This window comes from Patagioenas fasciata, chromosome 2 (assembly GCF_037038585.1).
Source record: "Patagioenas fasciata isolate bPatFas1 chromosome 2, bPatFas1.hap1, whole genome shotgun sequence".
Taxonomy (NCBI): domain Eukaryota; kingdom Metazoa; phylum Chordata; class Aves; order Columbiformes; family Columbidae; genus Patagioenas; species Patagioenas fasciata.
Genome location: NC_092521.1, coordinates 119,542,263 through 119,559,024, shown reverse-complemented (window position 1 = coordinate 119,559,024; position 16,762 = coordinate 119,542,263). Strand labels below are relative to the sequence as shown.

The 16,762-nt window shown below is 41.0% G+C and overlaps 1 protein-coding gene across 1 annotated transcript in view; it reads left to right on the top strand.

Moving 5' to 3' along the window:
* The first annotated feature begins 745 nt into the window (after positions 1 to 745).
* Positions 746 to 16,762, top strand: part of NPSR1 (neuropeptide S receptor 1) — a 60,263-nt gene continuing 44,246 nt past the window's right edge. Inside the window, exons 1-2 of the mRNA XM_065832206.2 lie at positions 746 to 907; positions 13,738 to 13,870. Of these exons, the coding sequence (XP_065688278.1) occupies positions 761 to 907; positions 13,738 to 13,870 (280 nt within the window). The 5' untranslated portion in view covers positions 746 to 760. The remainder of the gene's footprint in view (positions 908 to 13,737; positions 13,871 to 16,762) is intronic.

Genomic DNA, 16,762 nt, shown 5'->3' with positions numbered 1-16,762 from the left:
AATTGATTACCTTGTTCAGAAGAGTCCTTGAGCCTCTAAGTGACACTAGTAATCTCTAGGAGCCATACCTTTCCAGACAGGTTTTCCATATGGCTGGGAAAGCACTGCTTGTACTGGGCGTGCAGCAGGTTTGAGCTCTTTGTAAAGGCAAATGTGAAGGCCTATTTACGATTTTTTTTCTTGGTAAAGACAACTTCAGAAGTCAGGTAGACATTGACAGGGAAACTGTGATAGCTTAAGCCTAAAAACTTAATAGGTTTTGCTAATACAGGAGGGTGCGTTGGTGCTTGTACTTGGATATACCATAATTCTGCAGGTAATCAAAATCAAAGCTGGCTGAGCAGTAAGTAAGTAAAGCTGCTGAGTGGAACAGCCAGGCTCCCGAGCTTAGTACAGGAGGAGATCCACACTTTTACAGGTGTGACTGACTGGCAACTTGGGGTGCAAGACAATCCACAAGGCACATGGCTGGGTCCACACGCTGACTTTCTTACTGGCTGCAGCTTCTGTTGCTGGAAAGAGCATGTGGATGGCTGTCGTCAGAGTTGTACCGAAGGAAAGCTCAAAGGGACGATGCCAGCCAGCTTGGCTTTTTTCTTTTTTTTTTCCTATCACTCAGCTGCATTGAAGCCCGACACCTCTGGTAGCCAGTGGTGGAGCACTGAGAAGCTGGTTTTGTTGCTGTGCCTTTACGGGAGAAGCCTGGCTGTGTTAACTCTTACAAAAACAAGCACCTAGAAAACTCGAACAAAATCCAGTGATGGAGGTGGGCTCCACAGAAGCCAGCAGCAGCTCCCAGGGAGGCACCGACTGGCTGGATCTTACCTTTGTCACCTGCACTGAAACAGTGACTTTCACTGAAGTGGTGCCAGAAGAGGAGTGGGGATCCTTTTACTATTCTTTTAAGGTATTCTTTTAAGGCGTGCATTACTTTTCTCACATGCTTGCAGTATTGGTGCATTTTCAGCACCTCTGCAGGCAGGCAACTAGACTTTTGCCCGGATGTTTGTGGGTTTTTTTCCCCCGTGAATACAGCAAACAGTATGTGTGAGGCATTTACTGAGAAACAAAATAGTTATAAGAATTGGAGTTCTGACTTTCAGGTCTTAGCCTATTGTATCCCCTTCCAAGAGGGTACTGTTTTTCTATAGAGGTATTGTAATTATACATGCATCTTCAATCAAAATCTTATATTAACTTAATACATCTTTTATGTCTTTTCTTTTAACCATCATTTTGACATAAGGGATTTCTTTCCAATTTCCCACCTGCAACAAACATTGTAGACAAGTGAGAGGGCTTTCTGTTGGTTGGTTTTGTTTGTTTGTTTTTTAATCATGAGAGACAGGTTCTAATTAGTTGGTTTGTTTGTTTGCTTTTAACTTGAATGCGGGATGCAGTGTCTGTTGAAGGCTGCTGTTAAGAATGCACCAGATGAATCATTCAGTAGTGAATGCTGTTGAGTGATATGGGCAATGTATTAATTCATCTCCTCAAACAAACATCACCCTTGCAATGTGTGAATGTAGGAAAAAGATGAAAGAGGTGCTGAAATTCATCTTTCCTTCAGATTTCTGTGTCTGTTGTTATTGTTTAATTTCAGACTGCATGCCGTGTGTCACTTTACTGCTGTGGCACATTGTACAAGTTAAATTTAAGCTATTAAAAAGTCTGACAAGGAGCACCCTGCCATTCCTTCTGGAGCTCAGGACCAAAGAGATCAGTCTCAGCTGGAAAGATATAGTAATTTACATCATTTGACAATATGTTGGGCAAAATGGTATATGATCAGAGGTAATTTTGATTTCTGCGATATCGTTAGTGCTCAGATACAGTATCAGTGGGATCAATGGAATTGCAACAGGTTTCCATCCCTGTTAAGGAAAAACCTGATCTGTAGTTCTACTATTAATTAATAAGGGTCTGTTTTAACATGCTGCTGATACATTTTTTTTTCCTTGATAAGACAGACTTTCGTATCTGAGATTTCAAGGATGAAAATATTTTTCTTCTATTTTTCCTCTCTATGTTAGACTCCTAAAATGCTCTTGAAAAAAGGCAGAAATGGCAAGTAAAATATTTTTAATAACTTTCTCTTTATCTCCTTTTTTCTCTCCACACTTAGGGCTGTAAATCTGAACAATGTCACGGGAGCAGTATTTTATAATGGTAAAAGTGACAATTAATTCCATTATTAGAAAGTCCTCAGGCAGAAAAATGCTCCGTAATAGGGAAGATTGAGTAAATTACAATCATTAGGAAATCATGGATAGTCATGCATGCTCGTCCATTGCTAAAGGAAACTTAATTCTCTTAGCTGAGAGTTTCTTGTTAGACTTGCACTCCCCTGTCAGATGTCTAGCTTTGGTACATATAGCCTGAACTTTGCGAGGAGGTTCACTGATTTCACATCAATTACTAGCTGTTCATAGGCATGGAAATATTTTGACTCTGGAGATAAGTGACAGCTGGTGCTGCTGCAAGAAAGAAGGATAAAGCACCTGCTCTGATGACTACAGGGCAGGGGAGACAGGGCTCCCTGCCAGCAATTTCAGCTCATGTGTGGAAGGTGCTGCTGATACCTACTGACTTGGCTAGCTGTCCTCCACCAGTGCTACCCATGTTGTGGCTGTGTCCTTGCCCCTTCCAGCAAGTTGAGCAGCATCTCTTTCCTCTTCACAAGCCTGCAGTTAAGCAGCGAAAGCAATAAAAGTTTCAGCTTGGAATAGGCTGAATGGATTAAAAAACAGAGCTCAGTGCTCAAAATGTAGCTACAAATGAGGTTTTGGCCTTTTATTGGTGTTTTCAAACACATGGCAGCCCATGGCTGACAGTAAAGGCAGGCTGGACGAACACCCACTGCACAGGTTGATACCAGAGCCTGCGTGCTGGGATGCAGAAGTCCAGCACAGGGCACACAATATATTTCTACTTGGGATAATCAGATGTAAACTCCTAACCAAAGCAGTCATAGGAAAACATGATCTAAGCCGATAAACGGAGACAAGAGAGTGACGCTTACCCAGTACCTATCTTAATTACTTCTTAATGATTTTACCCAATGACAACTATGTAGGGTATTTCCACATGCTGCTCAAACTATGGGAGTATTCGCTAGTTTCTTCTTTTCTTCTCCTGTTTCAGAAGGACAGCCTGGACTCACCTAAGGTAGTGTCTGTGTTATATTGTGGTGGCAACATGACAAAAGTAAAATAATATGCCTTAGAGCATTTCAGTGCCAAAAAGTTCTGTTACAGGCTGAGCTTTGAGTGCTTCCCTTTCAGAAGCATCTGAGTTTCTGCCTATTCCTCTTCAGAGCTTAACAACAAAATCCTGTGTCGTTTCAGATTAGAAAGCATTTTGCCTGCTCAATTAGATTTCTTCTTTTTTTTTCCCTTTTCTTTTTATTTTTTTTTTTTGGCTGTGAGGTGAAGCATCTCGTCCACTTGGAGGAATACGTGTTTTCCTTCTGGTAGTCATTAGTCTTTGGCCAGCTGCTCACCTAGGCTTTGAACATAAAGTTTGCTTTGGGGCCATGGCCATGCGTGCTAACTAGGCTGGCTCTTGGGACACAGAGTCACAGCCTTTGGGGCAGGATTTGGTGCACCCATGCAGCATGGAAGATGAGCTGGTGCTTCCCATGGGAAAGGCACTGGCTCATCCCACCTGCCTTCAGGCCTTGCTCCTGTTTTATCGGAAATGGTCCCTGAAAACCGAGATCTTATTTCTTCCTGGATGCCTTTACATGAGGCATCCAGGTTGGTTACTGTCTTAAACCGCAAGAAGTCCTGCTGGCTGTGTCAGCACCAAATTCAGAACAGATCTGTAAGTCAGTATTAACTACAGCTCCAAACTCCCAGGCCAAAAGAGAGTTTATTACATCCCTTTACAATTTCCCCCATGTGCATTTAGTCAATCTCTAAAAGGGCTCTGAGTGTAAATTCCCCTCTGCCAAATACAGTAATCTGAAAAGGCCAGAGATTATCTGAACACCTGTGGCCTTCTTCTACTTTAGGATGTTTTTCTGTCTATGAACCTGAGAAGGTGCAAACCAGAAACCTGTCTGGAGAGAAGCTGAAATCTCAGAATAGATTCCCCCTGGTTGTCAGCAGGGTTGGGAGGCTTTGTCAGGGCTGGAGAAAGGTCTTTCCATGCCCACAACGGCCTCAAAGCTTCCCCAATAGTAGGAGCATGTGCTCATTGTCAGAGAGGACTGAGTAGGGCTTGTTTCTTTTGCAAGAGGTCTACTGAGAAATGGAATGTGCTACTTTTGTGCAATAAATGTTGGAGTGCTCAAAAGGAGAAAAATCCCAGCTGATGTTCCTTTTTAGTGGGACTGGGTTCCCACCACCATCTCCTTTCTCCCAGGAGAGTGGGCTGACTTCCGTCATCTAGTGCATGTTCTTATTTTGTTTTCTGATGTGTAGAATTGAGTCCTCACCTGTGCAGCAGGACACAAAGTTTTTGCTATTTATCCTAGGTTGTTTAGGAACTCCAGTGTCTCTCCTGCCATGTGTGAACCGCAGCCATTGGTCCACATGTTGATGTCGTGCTCCCTCTGGCCCCATGAGCGCTGGTTACTGTGCTATGTAGCTTCACCACAGCAGTGACACTGAAGTGCTAGTTTTCCCAGAAGAAGCAATGTGTATATCAAATCCACCAGAAATTATTTTGCACATATGATCTAAATTCCCAGTTTGTTTCAAGAAGGACTGCTTGACTCTGCCTGTGACTGTCCTCCCCCCACACTGTAGCATTTCCTGTACGTGCATGTTTTAGCCCACATAGCTCAGATATTAAACAAGACTATATAGCCATGCCAGAGTAAACACAATTCTAAGACCATGTGCTGCTTATCCGTAGAGCCTAATGGTCTTTACAAAGGTTAGGGTTTACCATCTCCAGCACAGAGCTGAGGACACCACTGCGTGGAGACTAGGTTTGCATGTACTTGTTTTGTAGGATGGTCAGGTAACAAAGACTGGGCTTCAGGTATCCTCAGAGCCTCTTTAAGTCAGAATCTATTGTTCCTGTCATTTCATCCAAACACAGGAGTCTCTTTATCTCCTGGAAAGCATTCGCTTATGCTATTGCTCATTCTGATTTTTCAAGCAAAGCTTACAGAGCATCCCATCATTGAATACATAATAGAAAAATAATAATGGATGCTGTCAAATTTCTGCACTAATCTCTGCAAATGCAATCATACATTTCAGAAAAATAAGCATATCAAATAATTTGTAAGTAACTTTGCAATCTTTTGGTGGGGGGAGAGGAGGAGAATTAAGTCCACACAAATAAGGTGTCAGGTACTCCTGAACACAGACTCTGCAATATGCTGTCGTGACTGTTGCTGTTCCTGAGATGCTGCACTGAGAATGTAATAGCTGAGTAATGTAATAGCTGTATATAAAGTGAAATAGCTGGAGTATAGAATAGAATGTAATAGCTGCAGTACCGTGATCAGCTCTGGGGCCCCCCAATGTAAGAGGGACATGGACATAAAGCAAGTTCAGAGAAGGGACGCTGAGGTTATCAGAGGGCTGGAACACCTCTCCTATGAAGACAGGCTGAGAAAGTTGGGATTGTTCAGCCTGGGGAAGAGAAGGCTCCACGGAGACCTTATAGCAGCCTTTCAGTACCTAAAGGGGACCTAGAAGAAAGCTGAAGAGGAACTTTTTACAAGGACATGTAGTGATAAGACAAGGGCTAATGGCTTTAAACTGAATGAGGGTAGATTTAGATGAGATATAAGGAAGAAATTCTTCAGTATGAGGCTGGTGAGGCACTGGAATAGTTTGCCCAGAGAAGCTGTGGATGCTCCATCCCTGGAAGTGTTCAAGACCAGGATGGAGGAGGCTTTGGTCAACCTGTTCTAGTGGAGGGTGTCCCTGGCCATGATAAGGGGGCTGGAACTAGATGATCTTCAGGGTCCTTCTCAGCCCAAGCCATTCTATCATCCTATGAACTCCTCGTGAAACAAATCTGCAGTACTATTGTCCAGGCTGACTTCACCTGGTAGCTTAAATGCAACAGAGAAGTGATCTGACTGAATGACAGCCTGACTGAGGGTAGCTTTGAGCCAACTGATTTTGGCAGTTTTATCCAAGCATCCCTCATATGTTTGCCTCCATGGTCCACAGAGCCACAGGGTTTGTGTCTGTCTGACTGTCCTGTATAAATATGCCCAGAAAGTATTAATTTCTCAATTTTTTGGAGATTTTTCAATTGTACAGATTAGGTATACTTCATTATTTTTTTGCCTTTTTGTGATTCAGAAAAAAACCCAGCATTTCACAGTTTCTAATAGGGTTATCAAAATCATACAATTATGGATGGACCATTGGGCGATTTAATATTATCTCTTCATGTTGAAAATGTTTTAGAAAAAAATAGAGAGGTACACCATGAAAAAAATATGTCTTTCGTGATTACATTAAAATCAGAGATATTTGTTTGTCTGCTTCTGTGGAAGTTTCCTAGGGTTCAACGGGTAAAAAAAGGTCCTGCAATAACTGAACAGTACTATCTCCACTATCTATCTTGTACCAAAACAGAGTAGAATGGCAAATGTGATCTATCTGTTGGTAAAATTGAATCGTTACAATTTGTTATGAACTGAAAATCTTCCCCTCTGTCCCAATCACACCTATGGAGGATTTTGCAGCAGGGTGGAAGGTAGTTTGTTTGACTGTTATTTAAGCTTGGAAAGATCACAGCAATTCACATGCATTAAATGTTGTGCACTGAAAGGCTCCTGTCTCACTTGTGATGATGAAGTCAAGAGCCAAGAAACACATTTTTTAAGCTGGAGATTCAGAAAAATGATACAGTTTTGCTACATTTCAAAAAGAAGTGAAATTAATCTTAATAACATGATTACCCATTTCCATGAGAAACTATCCTGATTTAGTTAATAAGCTTCCTCAGCTTGTCTGTTTTCCTAAGTCTAAAAGGAAGAAAATATTCTAGATTTTTCCTCTACGTGACACATTAACATTCACAGACTACAAATGCAATACCATATAGACACAAGCTCAAACAAAACTCATTCTCAGATTTGGCAAAATAGAAAACATAAGCTCAGGTCCCTTCCATCTGTGCCCTTCTCCCAGTCCTAAGGACCTGTGAAGAAGTGACTCTTGCCAGCATCTCTGATGTGTTGTGAAGACCTCATGAAGCAATGCATCCCCAGATCACCAGAATGACCTGTAGCCATGTGCTGGGAGGACAACACGGCCAGTCTGTGAGAAACCATCTCAGTAAAGCAGTCACTGTGCAGAAGGAGATAAGAAAGCTATCAGTCATAACCACTGATGTTGAACCTGATCCAATTGAAGATGTCTCTGATCACTGCAGAGGGATTGGATGAGTGACCTTTGAAAGTCTCTTCCAAACCGAACTACTTTGTGATTCTATGAAACAGGAAAGCAACAATTCCAGAGGAAAACCTGGGGCTGCACTAGTATTTATGCCGTTTGAATCAGGCTCAGTTCCAGGCCACTCTACCAAAACCAGATAACCCTTGGTGGGCTTGTTGCCTGCCCAAATATATTCCTCTTGAATTCAATCATAGTGAAAGTACATTCAAACATAAAATAAAAAAACTTGGCTTTGAACTTTCTCTTTTCTCAGTCTTTCTTATCTTCATATGAGTTTTCCCAGAGCTTTTCAGTATCAATCAAATTGCTTTCCCAAAATTTTCAGAAACATCCTTTGTGAACTCTGTATAGGAACATCTCAGTTTTGCCTTGCTAGATAAAGAAGGTTCCCTTGAAACACACTTCTATTACAAGAATGACCAGCACAATTTCTGCTGCTTGTAACAACTAGGACACAAGATTTGAGGGGTCTTCTTCCCATTTGTTAGTATGTTTCTTTCTTACTGAGACAAGGCCCAACAGCATATGAATCAAGAGTGATCCATCCATTTTTGCAGCTTTTCTTGAGCATTAGGAGGTGACTTGAATTAATCAGCTGAACTTTCACATTCAGGTGACTACCATTTACTGTATAAAGATTACTGTTAGCCTAAGAGTTCTGATCACTGTCCCTCTTTTCGTAAGATATTTGGTACCCTTTACTTTGTTCCCTCTTGACAGTCAGAACTGCTTCCTACAACTGAAGTATATGTAATGTACCTACAGCTTATATTCAAGCAGATTTCTGTTAGCTGTGTCTTTGGTTTTGTTGTGTTTTTTTTTTTCAAAACCCAACTTGTGTTAGAAGTTCCAACACAAGCAGAAACATGGATGTTTCCAGTTGGCACTTTAACCAAGTTTGTTCTTTACGTATTAAAGAAAATTTATTTTGTAACTGGTAAAAATAACAATAACCACGATCCCTTCAGTGACACCACACTTTATTTCTGACAGCCCAGTGTTTAAGTTGGACACACCCTCGCAGTAATTCTTCATCTCAGGTCTTCATGTAATCATAAGACAAATACCATCTTATACTTTTAAAGGCCCTTTTCCTAAGACTAATGTTTGTGGCGTTTCCATGCCAGTAGCATTTACAACTGTACTCTTTATTTGCAGTGTGAATTTTAATTTACATGAAGATTCACACAAATTTCTGAGTTGTTCATGTTTCTGTGGTACAATAAATAATATATAACTTGTGCAAAGCACTCGTCAGATTATGTCTGTGTAAGTGTATTCTAGTTTTAAGCACATTCCTCACGCGTACTTGTGTGTACATAATAATTCAGGTACAGGAGGACTTCTGGAGGTCACCTGTGCCAACCATTCAAAAGCAAATTCAGGCTATTCCAGATGCTCAGCACAGTGTGCACTCAAGTTCTTAATATCTCCAAGAATGGAAATCTTGCAGCCTCTTTTGGCTCCCATTCCAGTGTTTGACCACCCTCACTTTATTTTCCATAATACCTAACCAAAACGTCCTGTGTTACAACTCTTACTTGTGGCCTCTTGTCCTTTCACTGTGCACTTTCGAGGAGAAACTGGCTCCATCCTCTCCGCGTCCTCCCATTAGATAATTTTAGGCATCAGTTAGACCCCACAAGGCTCTTCTAGGGTTTCTTCAGTGGAGAAATCTGGCAGTATGAGACAGAGAGTTTTCTATTTATTTTTGCTTTATTTAAAAAAAGCTTTGTGAATTATGTCAGAGGTCGTGACAGTACCTTTAAGATTCCTCAATTAAATTGTGCTGATGAATTTTTATCTTTGATTTCTTTCAGTGTTGCAGTCTTAAGTGCAATTTGCCTTCGAGGTAAACTGACTATAAATGTCTGACTGGAATCAGTCAAGCTCCTTGGCACCTGTCTGCCTTGGGAAACTAATCTTCCTGTTGTGTTTTTTGTTTTGTTTTCTTTTGTTTCCTTTTTTGTTATTGTTGTTCCATCCTAAATGAGCACTGTTAAAATAGTAAGTCTGTCCTGAACATTTTCAGTATTGAAATTTCAAGACTCCAGATCTTCTCAGATTTTTTACAACAGGGTCAAAAATAAGCAAAATCTAGACTCTTTCATTTTCTGACATGGTCTGCAATTAAAGTGATTATTTTAGATGATGAGAAAAGATTTTCCTTTTTTTTTCCTTTAAGAAAATGCAATGCAATCTACTAGCATTGAACCTGATCATGAGCATGACAGTTCACCAATTTAGCGGGGAGACCTGTACCTGTTCTTTTTATGTCTCTCACCAGTCTCCCTCACAGCATTCTCATGTAATATAGTTAGCAATGCCCATTGCAAAAGCAACCCTTGCCAAAAGCTTCTACACAGGGGTTTGGGATATGCTATTGTTTTTCTCTTTATCCAGAATGCCTCTGATGTCTGTGCAACATATTACTAAACAATGTTTTTGTAAATCACCTTGCTGAAGGTTGTTGCAAAAGGAAGATTTCTGCTCGATAAACAAACAAGACATGAAATGAAATGAAATGAAATGAAATAACATCTATATATCTAAGCAACCTTAAGGTGACAAATAAGCTGGAATTATAGAAAAATGCAGCTGGAGTGAAGTTCAGGGATCAGTCGGCTATCCCTCTAATCTAATAGCTAGATGGAGGTTTCACTAAGTCAATTTCTATATAAGGTATATTTCAAAGTAATATTTTTTTTTAATTATCAACCTGAATTCTGTGTTGTAGGTTTGGTTCACTGCAGCAAATCTGAATAAGAGGTTATCTCTTTCCTTTTTTACATGAGCCTATTTCTGTCTTCAAGGCTCTGTTCATATTGGCTTGTGGACTGCCTTTTGCTTGATTAAGCAACATAATTCATTCGGTCTTTTTGCCTGACTATATCCTCTAGATTGCTGTCAACTCATTGCTCTATGCCTCTTTGGAAGTGTGGTGCCTAGGAGTGGGCACAGTACAGCGGCTGGGTGCAGTGGAAGGATTAGAACAGAGGCACATGAGACTAGCTTTGATCTCATGGTGGTGGTTGTCGCTCTCATGGCAGGGCGACATGAGCACATCATGTTGCACCTGTGGGGCACTTCAGCTGCTACATTCGGGAGAGATGTTCTGAAGGCTCGCCCAACCTAATGATATTGCACCCATTGCACTGCACAGTCCTGTACTTGTCCTTTGTTGAACAACATCTTGGTTTTTTTTTTCCAGTGTATGTTTCCAATTCATCAAGATCATTTTGAATTCTAATCCTAGCCTCCACAAAGGCCTTTATCACAGTGGGCATCCCATTAATAACCACAGAAGTTTTCATTCGCCAGTTTAACACAGACTGAGAGACTGCAGTGATTTAAGTTGCCTATTGTCATAGCTCCTTAATCCCAAAGAATGAGACCTTTTTGTCTTTTCTCTCAATGGCAGCTACCACAAATAGATTAATAGAAATTTTACTTCTTTGTCCACGGCCTTTCAATCTTACCTCTCCTGTATTCAGCTTTTGCACCTTTTAGATTATCTTTGTAGTCTGGTTTAATTGTATATTTCCACAGAGCCTTAGCCTAAAATTGCTAGACTGTTAAGCACTGCTTTTTAACTTGGCAGGGGGGGATTTAAACTGACCATAAGTGTTGTGCCCCTGTGGCGGGGAAACACCCCTCTAACATACTCTCTGTTGCTCCATAGCTATTTCTTCTGCAGGTATCATAATAAGGTTTGAGTGTCATACCCTTGTTCTGTTCATACCCATATCAGTTTAATATAGGAATACAGAATTTATTTCAAGAAAATGCTGTCCTGATTTTATACCAGAGAAAAGGGTAACAAGTCTTGCCCCTCAGTTTTCTTCATGTGTGAAAGATCTTTTCTGGAATGGAAAAGACAAACCAAACCCTGAGCAGAACCTACTTATTTCAAGGACAAAAGTGATATGAAATCTTACTTTAAAAATTTTAATTGCCTTCCAAAAAGACAATTCCTTCCAATTCCTGTACAAAGTAAATCATCCCCATAAAAATAGTTCCATCATGTCCCTGCCACACATTTTGAAGGGAATTTGTATCCAAGAAACCCAAGAGATTTGCAGACACCTAAAATAGGTGGAGAGGCTTTTTTCGTTTAAAACCTAAGCATCCAGCCCACACAAGTTGTCTTATCCAGGTCACTCTATAATCAGTAGAGACAGGCCATCCCAAGGTAGGTGAGATGAATGGTGACTCATCTCAGATACTGCTGTTATTTAGACTACACTATGACAATTTAGAGTAGTCTCTCTTTAGAGCTTTGAAATTAGGTGAGATGGCCCAAATAGCAGATTACCTTAGAAAAAGTTATAATGCTAGGAAAAGTGAAACCATTGGAACACAGCCTTCATTGTATGCTTAAGCTAATCTCTGGGTTCAGGCATAGAGTGCAGCCTCAAATTGCTCATGCACCTTGTCTAACCTTTCCTGCATGTCCACATAACCCACAGGGTAATGTGGCTACCTGCCCGGAGGAAAGTTGAGGCTGGTTCCCACATGTGGCTCCTTCACAGAGGAGGAACCATGGCTGCTGGCCAGGAGGGGGCTGACAGCTGTGGAGGCACTAAAGCTCATGGCAGGGCAAGAAGTTCCTTGCCCTTGCTCCTTTCCTGACATTTTGCACTACCCACACTCACAGCTGAGTCATTTTCTCTTTTGTAGGCAGCTAGAGCCCTGGTTTCTGCTCACACATGACAAAGTCATGGGTTAGTGGCTGTGAAGTGCTTTTAATGAGTGCTCTCACCTCCTTCTGCTCCACTATCAGCCCAGTCAGGTAGGCACAGGTCCCACTGGTAGTCTCCTTCCCCCCAACCTGCTCAGAACAGAGGCTTGGGGTCACTTCTGTAGGGCCAGCAGCTGGGATCCTTCTTCAACTACAGCCCTTACCTGTCTCCTACATTTTCCACCAGCTCCCCCTATTATGAGTTTAGTGTCAGGAACTGGAAGATCCCAAGTCGTTGCATTGACATAACTCAAAACTCATCCCAATCGCTATGATGTGAATCCAGGCAACTGATGCATCTGAAGCATTGGAAAGCCACAGAAGGCAGAGCAAGGGATTGAAGGCTCTTCTTTATTTAATTCATATGGACAGTCTCCTCCTGAAACATCCAAGGCAGGGGTCTGCTCAGGAGCAGTAGGTTCTGGGAGAGGGTTCCCTTATGGAAATTGATTTTACCTTTCTAACTAACAGTTCTGCTGAGCTACATATACATTTTTTTCTCTCTTCAACTCTAATAATAATGTGCATTTTATTACCGCTGGATACATCAGGATATTTTTTTCTCCTGAACTCCCCTGCTTTATACCCTTCAAACCTAACTGTTTCTGTGAAAAATCCCCTCTCTTCTACTTGTCTTTGCAGAAGAGCAGCACAACCATCTTTCTGCATGCCACTACAGACAGATTTGCACAGGATAGGTTTTATAAGTGAGAATTTTGTGGAAATGCATAGTACTTTCTTCAAGTTGACGCCATGTTCATCAGACTCGGTGCTTCTCAGCCTCAGAGCTGGCTGGCTGCTATGGAGAAAACATGAACTTCACACTCTCATATGGTGAGGGAAAACCTACAGAGTGGTCACCAAAAAACAACTATCCTGCATCTAGAGGGGACCAAATGGGTTTTGGTAGGCTGAAAGGAGGGAGAAGATTTGGTGTGCACTCACAAAACAAGTGAAAGTGGATACGTATGCCCTTGTTCTTGTGGCCGGAAGATTATGATGCTTTGAGAGCGTGAATATCTTTTCTTTCTTTCTTTTCTTTGTACATACTGCCACTAGGGGACGTTTTGTCATCACATAATGTTTGCTACACAATTTTACTTTTCCTTGCACTGACTATGCTTTCTTTTCAATCTTGGTGCACATCTAGATCATGGAGTGGAGGTCTGAATTTCCCAGGGCTTTTGGATGACCCAGACTCACTGGAGCTGGGAAGAAGGGAAGTATTTATTTTCCCCATTTCTCCAAAGGAGCCCATCTATCAATATTCCTTACAAAGTGAGGCAGCTGGTTATTTCACAGCTTGCTGGAGCAACACGAGAAAACTGAGGGCTGCCTGTCATTTTAGCTAGTGGTTTCATGAAGATAGAAGTAATAGACAGGCACTGCAAATCAAGCTGGGATGAACATCACCAGCAATGACGCATGTTAAGTATTTTATGAAAGAAAGAAAATACCTTTTAGGCTAAAAAAATTAGAAATCGATTAGCAAAACTCATGTTTCACTCCTGTTTTCCATTCTTATCTCATTTGTCCTAGGATAACTGAGTGGCTTAACCCAAGTCACTACCCATCCATCTACTGATACGCTTTTTTCCCTTCTCTCCAATGCAGACAGAGCAGCTGGTGACTCTTTGGATTCTCTTTATTGTCACAATTGCTGGAAATGCCATTGTGCTCTTCTCTACCTGGAGGAGGAAGCGGAAATCTCGAATGACCTTCTTCGTTACACAGTTGGCAATCACAGGTAGTGTATGGGAGGGGAAAGGGTATCTGAACTGCACAGGAATTACTATTGAAATGTCAAATAAGAAAATGCAATTTAAGTGGTGAACAATTCAGTTGCCACCTAATGTCCAGCTGCAGCTTGCCATAACACAGATGGATGGCTGCATATCTTAGGGCTGAGTTGGTCTCTGATCTAAAAAGATGTTGCTAGACATAGTAGTGTCTGTGTCAGATGCAGCAGCTGCAGCTCATTGAGTTCACTGAGACTTATCTTACAATCTGAATTTGCATCCACATTTCCCAGAAGTTATGTCTTCAGCTGTTGTCATGGAACTATTTAAATTAAACTAATTTAAGATGAAATTCTTGTGTTTTTCTGCTAAAACCCTTTCTGAAGTACTTCATCATGGTATTGCTCCATCAATTACTCTCTTGCATTGAAGAGTGAGAATAACTCCATGTCGTCTGGTTTAAGAGTAATAGAAAAATTTAAATATGGAGAGGAATGCATTTAGCTATTTTTTTTTTGAATGGAAAAAGGGATGCTGATCCAAGAACTCTGTAGTTTTTAAACAAAATGGAAAATATACAGAAACCCGGTTTGTAAAATGTCAATCTCAGCAACTAGGAAAGGAAACAAGAGCATAAGCAGCATATTGTTTCTCTGTGGCCTTGAATGGGCTAACTTTGTGGGGTTTTAAGTTTCCCAAGGGAAAATATGTGCTGTTTCTATAACAGTATCCTGCTACTAATCCCTGCTTATGAGACAGCTGTGTTGTATTGTTTGTGTATGTAGGATATATTAAATGCTTTCTATTGCCTTTTTTGCAAGTTATGGTAGGAATTAGAGCACTTTTCCACTAAAGAGCTATTTAATATGTGATTTCCCAGCAATATTGCATCCTCCTTTGATGTCTGCTTTATCTCTGTTTAAACTGGAAAAGCAAAGGACTACACTCCCCAGTTTTCAGTATGCATTCTTTGCAAGTAAATTACCTCCTGCTCATGATCTCAGCCAGGAGCTTGTCTCATTTGAAGAACTGCTCTCAGTTGAAACAGTTGGACTATGGTGTGCAAAGTGAGGCAAAGGGACTGGTGCATAACTACAGGTACTTTAAGAATTATTGCAAGGTGAGGAGGTGAAGGTTTGCAGTAACTCCTCTTCTGAAGTGCTGATGGTTGGTTTTCCTATTCACCTGTGAGTCACCTATAATAAAAAGTTTCACTTCTTATCTCGGTTGTGACTTTCATGTCATTTCCTTCATGTGTCAGTGGTATTTTCTGTCAAGTAAGGCATGTTGATAGACACTCACAGCACAGTTTGGAAACATCAGTCACAGATCAAACATTAAAGTATTCACAGGAGTTCCAAAATAGCCAGTCCGCACTCAAAGAGCTCCCAGTCCCAGATAAATATATGGAAGATGGTAAAAGGTAGGAAACCAAACAGTAGTATGGGCGAAGAGCAGAAAAGCAACTGAAGCCTCAGATGGAAACTGTCCATTTTTTACCTGCTGTCATCAATGAGCAGGATACTAAGGCAACCATCATGACAAGGGCTTTGGAAGAGAGAAGAGTGGAAAATGACTCTGTATGTCCACCTGGCACAAAGGGCGCAAGGGCTGGGCTTGCTGCCAGAGCAAACATACAGGTAATACACACACCAGCATGGTAAAAGAAGATGCATCCTAATAGGAAGATCTCAACTAAACAGCGAAGGGTCTTGTCCTAGTAAGAAAACTAACATATTAATATTTACCGCAGCAGAGGAAACCAGCATAAGGACATGGGTGTCCAGGTCAAAGGAATAAAGCAGGGAGCAGGCAGAAGTGACTGGATCAGGACAGCTCAGGAGAAGGCTGGTCCACAGGGGGTGTACTAGGAGGAGACTACTGCTGTTGCTGTGCTGGGTAAGGGCCTGGGTGTGAGTTTTGCCATTTTGGACCCATAGGAAAGGCTGACTTTTTGGATTAGAATGGAGGTGGATAGAGAGCTATTCACTAGGGGTTCAAATACCATCTACATCAAGGAAAAACAGTGCAAGTGCAGTTTTCAGGGGGCTGAAATTATCAGGGACAAAGACAACAAGGCAATTATCCCATCAGATATGGGCTGCAAACAGTGCTATACAGATGATGTTACAATATCAACTGAGGTCCTTGTGTTAGAGTTGCTGGTTCTTCTGAATTCCCCTTACTTCAATTTATCTCTGACTTCTAAAATCAGAGCTTCAAAATGTCTGAGTTCAATAGCCTGTTCCATTTCATATTACAGAAATTCACATAGAAAACTCACTTGACATTCACATCTGCAATGTTTGAAGAAGTAACATCAGCTTGAACAGCAAGGCTCCTTTCAAGCAATGTTGACTTCTTTTTTGTGGTGCAGGAGTCAGAACTCTAATTTATCTTCCCTCACTAAGAGTTTCTGTCAGTATTTTGGCACAAAGAAATGACTTAATTCCTGAAATGGAGCCATTTCACTTTCTTACCTTCAAAAATATTAATAAGAATAAAGCAAGCTGGCAACAGTCATCATCCTTTCATAACAAGTTATGAGGTAGACACAGAACATTATGAAAACACTGGCTTGTCACATTACTTTGACATGCCAGGCATATTTAAATCCTACCAACTAAAGCCTAATCTCCTGGCAAACAGTTTCTGTTTAATCAATATTACTACTTTAATCTATTTTGGGATTCTTAAAATATTTATTATTTCTACCCCAGTAGCAGAGAGAATAATAATGCATATAGCTTTATCAATGCAGGCATTTCAAAGCCATTTAAAAACTTTTTGTCTATTGATCTGTGGCTCAATATTTGAGGAGTGTCCTCAATTCTCACGTCGTCCCTCTTTGTGTTAGAATAAACAAGGTATTCAAAGCGAATTGTGCATAATACATGAAT